At 61.3% G+C, this 9,045-nt stretch overlaps 1 protein-coding gene across 1 annotated transcript; it reads right to left on the bottom strand.

The window, feature by feature from the left end:
* Positions 1-2,033: 2,033 nt before the first annotated feature.
* UBALD1 (UBA like domain containing 1) lies at positions 2,034-7,916 on the bottom strand. The gene is made up of 3 exons (XM_082713185.1): positions 7,136-7,916; positions 3,455-3,514; positions 2,034-3,132 (listed from the first exon to the last, which is right to left on the bottom strand). The coding sequence occupies exons 1-3, from the start codon at positions 7,499-7,501 to the stop codon at positions 2,779-2,781; spliced, it is 780 nt and encodes a 259-aa protein (XP_082569311.1). The 5' UTR covers positions 7,502-7,916; the 3' UTR covers positions 2,034-2,778.
* Positions 7,917-9,045: the final 1,129 nt, after the last annotated feature.

Here is a 9,045-nt window from a genome sequence, read left to right as displayed (position 1 = left end):
GAGAGGCCCCAGCCCTGGCTCTGGCTTGGGTTCCCACTTTGGTTGGGGCAATGACGAAAAATCAGATTCCTGGGCCCTCTTCCAGAGCAGTTGCCTCAAGCACCCAGGGGACTCATGCTCTCCAAGTTTGGGGTCATGAGTCTGGTGGCTCCTGGCCGCTGGGAGGCGCGTGTCCCGCTCCTGCCTCACAATCACCTGGGAGCTGTGAGTTCAGCTTTGACATCAGTTGACATTCTCTAAAGTTCACCCTTTCAAGGTATATGATTAAGTGGTTTTTATTCTGAAGTTGATCAACCAATATCCTGTGGACGTTGCAAATAATACTGTGAGGGCTTCTCCCCAAGGACTGTGATGCCGTGAGACCTGGAAGTCTGTGGTCTTTTTAACAGACCTCCCTGGTGGCTCTGCTCTGTAGCCAACTATGGGAACCCTGGGTTCAGGGGACATTTTGCCGTGTCTGCAGATACTTCTGTTACAACTGGGGGGTGCTATGGGCATCTAGTGGTGGGGGCCAGGATGCTGGCCAGTATCTCCAGAGCACAGGACGTCCCATGGCAGACTAACCCAGCTCCAAATGTCCACAGTGCCCATGCTGGAAACCCAGGACTGCCACAGCTGAGTAACCGGACTGTGAGTTGTTTACAGACTCCCCACTGGCCTGCCCAGGGCTGAGCCTCGCCTCCAGGAGTGCAAATTCTTGAGGGTGCGCAGTCTCCCACATCTGACACACACAGCACTCCAGCCGCCTGCTCACTGGGACAACCTGGGCAGATGCACCCCCTACAGAGCAGAGCGCCCACGGGAACGTACTTGCTTCTGCGATCTCCTCACACTCCGGGGGGGGGGGGGCGTTTGGCAGTTATCTGAGCATTTCTCCCATCACAAGGCTGTGGTGAAGATTCAGGAGGCCCAAGACACCCTTCCCCTCCCTGTGTCCTGCCCCTCCGTCCCTCCTCTCTGCATAAGAATCGCCCTCACAGAGCTGTGCTCCCCTCTAGACCTCCTCTGCCAGGAAGGCCTGGGAGGCTGCTGGAAGGGTTTTCAGGGTAAGGACACGATTCCAGGACAGAAGCCACAGCTGGAGCGGGGGCCCAGCAGTTAGTCTTCTTTGGTAACAGCCAGAGGAGTCGACCCCTGAGCCTGTCCAGGGTCCAGCAGGGCAGACAGGCTGGGGAGGCCAGGCAGGAGCTCTGGGAACACCTGACCCAGGAGCACCGTCCTCAGGAGGCAGGACTGCCCGAGGGGAGTGCAGAGATGGCAGTCTGGCAGACCTTCTGAAACAGAAGAAACTTGCCAACCCACATTATCAGCCGCAGAAGACCCAGGGCAAGGCAGGGTATCCTAAGTTAGAGTGAGGTGTGCCTATACTGAAGGCTGGGCAAAGACCTTGGCCTCTCTCCAATGCCCAGCCCCTTACAAGGTGTGCGAGGCTGAGGCTGCCCCAGGAAGCCCCTTCCCCACCAAGGGCAGCCAGGCAGGGGAGGTGCTGCGCAGAGCGGAGCACCGAGGCTTCTCCCTTGGGGTGAGAGCAGGTGTCTGCCCCAATCCAGCTTGGGAGCAGCCTGGGATCCCGTCTATCGTTCCTAGGCTGCCAGTCTCCTTAGCGACCAAAGGTTTCAGCTGCAGACTGGACTCTGCCCTGGGCTCGTCCTGTCCCTGCCCAAGCCCCCACTGGCTCTGCACAGAAGCCAGCTATGCACACCTTCCCAGATGGAGGGCCTTGCTCTACCCGGCATGTTTGCTGGAGGCTGGGCTTGCAGAGTCCAGCCTGCAGCCAGCCCTGGGACCCTAACACACAAGGAAAGGTCCTATGTGAAACCCAAGCACACCGGAAGGCAGCTGTTAGCCCTGGAGTTCAGGACCAGTTCAGTCAGACAGGAGGAAAGGATGGACAGGAGGCAGGGTTTCTGGGAACACAGGCCAGAAATAACTTCATGGGAAGAGCCTTGGATGGGCGAGAAGGTTCCAGTGCCATGTTGTGACTGAGACAGCAGCAGACGGGTGCAGATGGGTGGCAAGACCACAGAGCCTGGTGGTGGTTTGAACTCTTTCTTCTGTTTTGTTAAAAGGAGGAAGGGAAAGGGTGTGAGGTACCCCTGGGCTCTGGGGGAGGCATGCAGGCAGCCCCAGCAGGCAGGCGCTGGGGAATGGGTGGGAAGAGTCCTGAAGTTTCCCACAATTCTTTTTTCTGCAGGGAACAGCAAGGCTGGCTGAGCAGGGGGTGGGAGAGAGGGGCAGGGCCCTGGGGAGACAGGTGGCAGACAAGGGGCTTGGGGGCTCACTCTAACATGCAAAGTCCAGCTGCCCCATAAACTAGGTTGCTTCTTGTAGAGCGACATACATATAAATACAGACACAGCTACACACACACATGCGGAGAAGCCTCTGCATTCCCGAGGGTGGGGATCTAGGCCTGCTGGCCCCTGAGGAGCTCCCAGGCAGGAGCCAGCCAAGTCTCCGCTGCTGTGGCGATTCTTTGCAGTCCCCTGGGGTGGGGCAGGGTGAGCAAGTCCTCTGGGGAAGGCTGCTTGTTCTCTGAAGTTCTGTCCACCAGCACCAAGACGACTCTGAACCACATCCATGCAAGGTGGGGGCCCCGTGCCTGCACTCCCATGTTTGTACGCAGGCAGCCCGTGTGCTGGCACCAGGGTCCAGTCTCTCCCCTCCAGGGCTCCGGGGAACAGGGGTGCAGACAGAGCAGGGTGAAGGGGGCCCGCGGAGACATCCTCTCCCCCGCCCCACAGGGTCCTGGCCTCCGGGAGGGGGGAGGGGCCTCCCTTATCTCTCCGCCTCCATGGCAGGGTGGGCCCTCGGTTCTGAGGCGGCCTGTTGGGGGGCCAGAGGTGGCCAGTCTGACGCCGGGGAGGGGGGTGCCGGAGTCCACAGGGGCGGCTGCTGCAGCTGGTGGTGCTGTGGCCCCCCTGGGGGCGAGGCCGCAGTCGGCCAGCTCGGTGCCGCGAAACTGCCGGTGGCGGCGTGGGGGCAGTGCGGCGGGGGGGACGTGGCTGTGGCGGCCATCGGGCTGCCACTGCCGCCCCCATGAAAGCTCTCGGAAGCCTTGAGACGGGAGAACATGGTGAGGGCATCGGGGAAGTTGGGGGGCGTGGCGGGGGTGTTGGCAGGAGTGCACATCTGTGGGGGGAAAACAGAGAGGCTAGGGTGAGAACCCCTTCCAGGGAGGCCGCCTGGCCTCTCGCTGCCTCGTAGGAGGAGACCCACACTCTGCCACGGCTGCGAGCTTCTGGGCCTCTTCCCAGGCTGCCTTCTGGCTCCAGACACTAGCTTGGGGTGAAGGTGCAGCTGAGACAGGCTGGCCCAGCACACCCACCAGCAGTCGCCAGGGAGGCCCCCCCACAGCAGAGAGCCACTGTGGCTTCCTCAGGGGGGTGAGGCCTCCCTGCCCCGACCCGGGAACACCCCCTATCACCACCCCTGGGGCTGCAGGGACACTTACCATCTGGTGGTGGTGGCTGTAGGGGATGTTGGTCTCCTGGAAAAAGGCGCTGAGGGCCGTCTGTGGAAAGAAGGCCCAGATTTCATTACCCTCAGGCCCTTGCTCCCAGAATCTTTGGGCTTGGTGTGCCCCTGGGCCTGGCTATCGAGCAGGAGAGAAGGGAGTGGAAGGAGTGTGCCTGTCACCACTCGACACCTGCCACCCTCCCCAAGGAGGCGCGGTAGACTCCTGGGCAGGTCTGGAGGGAGTAAAGACACAAGGCTGCCTCTGGCTGGCACACACCTAATGTGGTCACTGTGACCTTGGGAGGCGAGCAGGTAGCACCCTTTCCAGGTCTCATGGAGAATGGCCTTTGACTAAAATTCCAGCCTGACTCTCACCAACTCCATGGGTGGCCAACTCCTTAATCTGGGCCTTATTTTTCTCATCATTAATTGTTTATTTTAAAGATTTTATTTATTTGATGGAGGCACAGCGAGAGAGGGAACACAAGCAGCGGGAGTGGGAGAGGGAGAAGCAGGCCTCCGGTGGAGCAGGGAGCCTGATGCCAGGCTCCATCCCAGGACCCTGGGATCATGACCTGAGCTGAAGGCAGACGATTAACAACTGAGCCACCCAGGAGCCCCTCAATTTCCTCCTCACTGAGCCAGGGGACGGCACAGCCTCCTGGATGTTAAGTCCATGACCTGACTCCCCTTCTCCTTGGCTGGCCACGGGAGATTGCCACTATCTGGGCCTCAGTTTCTCCATCTGCACAAGGAAATCGGATGAGGTGGTTTCCAGATTGCCCCCCCCCACACCCCGCAATAACCTAAGATCCACGTTCCAGCTGGGAGAGCCAGAATTATGGAGGATGGTCTGGGTTTTGCACTCGTTGCCCCACTCACCCAAGCCTCCCTTGGAATGTTAAGGTGCAAAGCAGGAGGGTGACACGGGGAGGTCTGCACCCAGGCTGGTGAGAAGGGGAGCGGGAAAGGAGACAGTGTGCAGGCCTGTGCCAGACAAGCTCTTCTGGAGGCCCTGGGGGACTGGTGAGAGGGGGCTCCAGGAGCCCACTGAGGAAAATGAGGCAGCCAGCTGCTCTTGCGTAAGTGCTGGGTGAGGGAGTGTGTGAAGGGTCTGCGTGGCCCAGCCAAGTCCCAGCCCCAGTCCCAGCTGCCCTCCATCGCCACCCCTTTAGGCTCCCTGCCTCCTAAACACAGCCAGAACCAATCCCTTGCCCACCGCGTGCCCCCCCCCGCCCCGCCCCCCAGCACAGCCAGACCAAGCTGACTTCCAGGGCTTGCCCTGAGGTTTGGTTTTTTTTTTTTTTTTTTTTTACATTCAGATGAATTTTTCTGAGAATTTCCTGCTGGAGATGCCCTACCCCATTTTCTCCAAACAGGGTGTGGGAACAGGCTAGGGTTAAGTACCTTGTCCGGAATCCATCCTACCTGGGAGCCCCAGGACACACCCAAACCATTCATTCCCAGCAGCAGACCCAATGGCCCCCTGAGCCGGGATTCCAGGGAGAACCTGCTGCTGCCAGGAAGCACCACCACTCAAAACACTCTGGTTTCCCCCCCCCACCACCCGCAGCCACCTGTCCTCATTAACACCTGAATCACAGAGCTAAGACCCAAAAGACCACCTTAGCCTGGGTCAACCCTCAGCCTGTGAGCCTGTTAGGGAGAGGTTACTAAGGGGGAGGAGTAGCCCTCACTTTCATGCAAGGACTTAAGATTTGGGGGTTCATACCTCATTTTCACCTTATATGAATCTCCCTAGTATCCCTATCCTCCATTTTACAGATGTGAAATGAAGACTCAGGGAGCCACCAGAGCTACGAGTCTGTAGACAGCTCCTGCCCCTCTTAGGGACAGAGTTTTCCCCAGACATTTCAATCCTCAAAGCTCCGTTTTTAATTCCCTCGATGGCCACCAACCCGTGCTGAGACAGCCCAGCAGGTGCTAGGCTCTTTGCTGGGCCTGAAGTCCAGACCCGCAACGGGCTTCCCACCAAGACACCTGCCTGCCCAGCCCCAGGCAGGGAGGGAGTGTATGCAGATGTGGGACTCATGCAAACTGCCCTGAATGTGGTTTTACAAGTTTTGCCACATCTAGCTCTTGAGACAAACAGGCTGATTAGGGAGCTTCCTGCGGGGTGGGGCTCAGGCCCTGGGGGGTGGTGGTGGAGGGAGTGGCCATTCACTTCTTAGAGGTCAATTCCCACACTGGAGGTGTAGAGAAAACTGAGGCCAGAGGATGGAAGGGACTTGCCCAGAGCAAGAAGCCTCCCATCTTGTGCTGTGAGGACCACAAAGGGGCAGCGGTCCCTCCTGAGAGCTCTGGTGGATGTGGGTGAGCAAAGTGCCCCCAGGGCTGGACAGGACACTGCTTCCCCAGGCTGTCTAAACCTTTGGGCTGCAATTCTGATCCCCACCCCACTCTCAGAAAACTGAGCCCTGGAATCCCCTAGCTCACTGTCCCCTCAGCAGACCCAAACACCTTTCCTGGGATGGCTCCCCACCAGGAAATGAGGCTCCCAGGCCCTGGGTAGACACAGACACCGGCTGGGCTGTGACCTTACACCTGTGAGGGGTGGAGCTCCAGGACTCTGGCCTCTTTCCTAGATACCACTCTGGGTTATTTCTGTGGCAGTTGAGTTAGGCAAAGCCAGGTGGCCTCTTGGCAGCACAAGCTGCGGGCACTAGAGCCCTATGGGTCAGGGAGGCCTGGTGGGTGGGGTCCTGACTGGGGCAGCCCCACCTCCTGCCCAGCTGACTGAAAGCTACTGAGCCATGTAAACCACGCCGCACACTGTGCAGGTAGTCCCTTGCCAGCATGGAGGCGGCCACCCGGGCACGCCTCTGAGGCGGGGTGCACGGATGCACACCCGTAGCTGTAGTGTGGGGCTCCAACACAGTACCGGTACACTCGTGTGCGTACACGCGTGGGCATCCTCTGCAAAGACGGCGACGTGTGTGTACACGGAACACACACAGCCCACACCCGCGCGCCGGGTGGACTGCGTGTTTACACACACACCAACATGCCCGCACGTAGCGTGGCGCGTGCGTAAATACAAATGCACATGTACGTGAATACAGGCGCCGCCGAACTGCCCACCGGGCACGCAGACCCTCAGACCCACTCGCGCGGGGCGGCTCTGCCGGCTGGCCCCGGGACTGCCTGTCCCACCCCGCGCGACTCCCGAAGTGGGGGCGGCGCGCGATCCCCGCCCGGGGCGTCCTCCTTCCGGCCTCCTACCGACTGTCCGTCCGGGCCGCGGCGCCGCCCCGCCCTGGCCGTTACCCGAACAAAAGAGGGGGGTCCCCGTATCCCGACCGCCTGGGGACGCGGGGGGGCGGGGATTCAGGGCGCCGGCGGGGGCGGGACGCCTCTCTCGCCCACCCCGCGTGGGCAGCATTTCCGGGGGCCGCGTAGACGCGGCCGTGCCGTTCGGCCGGACCCGTAAGACGCGTGTGCGCGCTAGGGCCCGGTCGCCGGGGCGCGCGGCCACCGGGACACCGAGCCGAGTGCGCGGCCCCGGCCCGGCCCAAGCGGAGCGCGCATCGGCACGTGTCCACACCGGCCCGCACACGCGCGGTTGGCGGGACTGACCCGGCCCCGGCCCCGGCCCCAGACCCAGACCCAGACCCAGACCCCGGCCCCGGCCCCGGCCCCGGCCCCGGCCGCGCACCTCGAACTGCCAGTGGGCCGCCTGCAGCAGCTGCTTCGCCTGGTCGGCCGCGCAGCCCGCCGTCAGCACGAACTGGTTGATCATGACCTGGTGCTTGAGCTCGTCCATGTTCACGGACATGGCGCCGCTGCCGCGCTGCCCGCTGCCTCCCGCCGCCGCGCTCCTCCGCCTCACGCGTCCACCATTAGCGAGCCGGCTCCGGCTAATACAAATATTTACTGTGCGGCTCTGACTCACCGAGCCTCGCCTGGCTCGGGGCCGCGGGGGCATGCTGGGAGATGTAGTCCCGCGCCGCGGCCGGCCGCGGGGCGCAGGGAGGTGTGTCCGGACGCTGCCCCTGCTGTGTGCGGAAGCGGGCGGGCGCATCCGCGGGCGCTCTGGCTTCTCGGCCGGGTGTGCCTGGCATCCCTCTGTTGAATGGGCGCACGCTTGGAAAGGGGGCCCCTAGACATTTTGGCACAAATCGTAGGCACTAGGACGTACAGCCCCGAAGGCCTGGCACACAGTAGGCGCCAATAAATACTCCCTTCACTGAATGAATGAATGTGCCTTCTAGGGCTCTGCAGAAAGCCACCGCCTCCAGGAAGCCTTCCGGTCTCCCCAGCGCCCCGAGCACAAGCTCACATCGCCCACTCGTGATGTGGGTCCCTTCCCAGCCTGGCTCTCGGCCAGGCACACAGTAGACCCGAGGAACGTTTGGGATGGGATTGCGCCCGAACAAGCCGGCAAGGCGGGCAGGCTCTGGTGCCTCGGGGTGCCCTCCCCGCGAGGCTCCCACATTCCCACACAAAATCTCGTGCGTTCTGCCGGAAATCTCGGCTTCGAGATGCGGGCGCCAGGACCTGGCGGAGCCAGTTCCGGGGCGGCCCCGAACTCCTATTCCCAGAATGCCCCGGTTTATTTGCATCGTTCTGTCCCGAATGACGTCAAGTGAGTGAGGCCACGCCATGGCCAATGGGTGGCCGCAGAGTGTAAGGACCTGGCCATATAAGGTAAACAAAGCTGGCCGCCCAATGGGGCTGCAGCGGGGGCGGGCGCTGGATCGGGGACGGCGGGGGCGCGTCACGTGGCGGGCGGGGGCGGGACTGGGGAACACTGGAAAGGGGGAGTTGCGGGTTGTGTTTACAGCTCCGCACGCGCGGCTTCCGGGTGACGTCGCGGGTTGGGCGTGCGGGGCCAGGACGGGCTCGGAACGGGATCCCGGCGGGGGAGGCGGGGAGAGGTCTGGCTCGGTCACCCCGGCTCTGAGTGACCTTGGCCGGGTTCCTCGTGCTCCCTGGGCTCAGTTTCATCCGTTGGGCAACCGTTCTTTGGGCCCTTTCTCTTGCCCTGCCCTGACCCGGCCCGGGTTACTGCGGAGAGCACATCCGAGAAGCGTTGTCTGGGGAGGGACAGGAGGGGGTGCGGTTTGGGATCGTGTGTCAAAAAACCCTAGGGCAGGGGCGTCTGGGTGGCTCAGTGGGTTGGGCCTCTGCCTTCGGGCTCAGGTCAAGATCTCAGGGTCCTGGGATCGAGCCCCACATCGGGCTATCTGCTCAGCGAGGAGCCTGCTTTCCCCTCTCTCTGCCTGCCTTTGCCTATTTGTGATCTCTCTGTCTGTCAAATAAATAAATAAATAATTTAAAAAAAAAATCCCTAGGACAGATGTAGACTTGGGGAAATGTAGAAGTATGGAAAGTGCTTTTTTTTTTTTTTAAGATTTTATCTATTTATTTGACAGCGAGAGATCACAAGTAGGCAGAGAGGCAGGCAGAGAGAGAGAGGAAGGGAAGGAAGCAGGCTCCCTGCCGAGCAGAGAGCCCGATGCGGGACTCGATCCCAGGACCCTGAGATCATGACCTGAGCCGAAGGCAGCGGCTCAACCCACTGAGCCACCCAGGCGCCCCTGGAAAGTGCTCTTTAGAAAGTGA

This window comes from Mustela nivalis (genome assembly GCF_964662115.1).
Source record: "Mustela nivalis genome assembly, chromosome: 19".
NCBI lineage: Eukaryota > Metazoa > Chordata > Mammalia > Carnivora > Mustelidae > Mustela > Mustela nivalis.
Note: the sequence above shows the minus strand (reverse complement) of the source record. Positions and strands in the feature narration are given on the sequence as shown.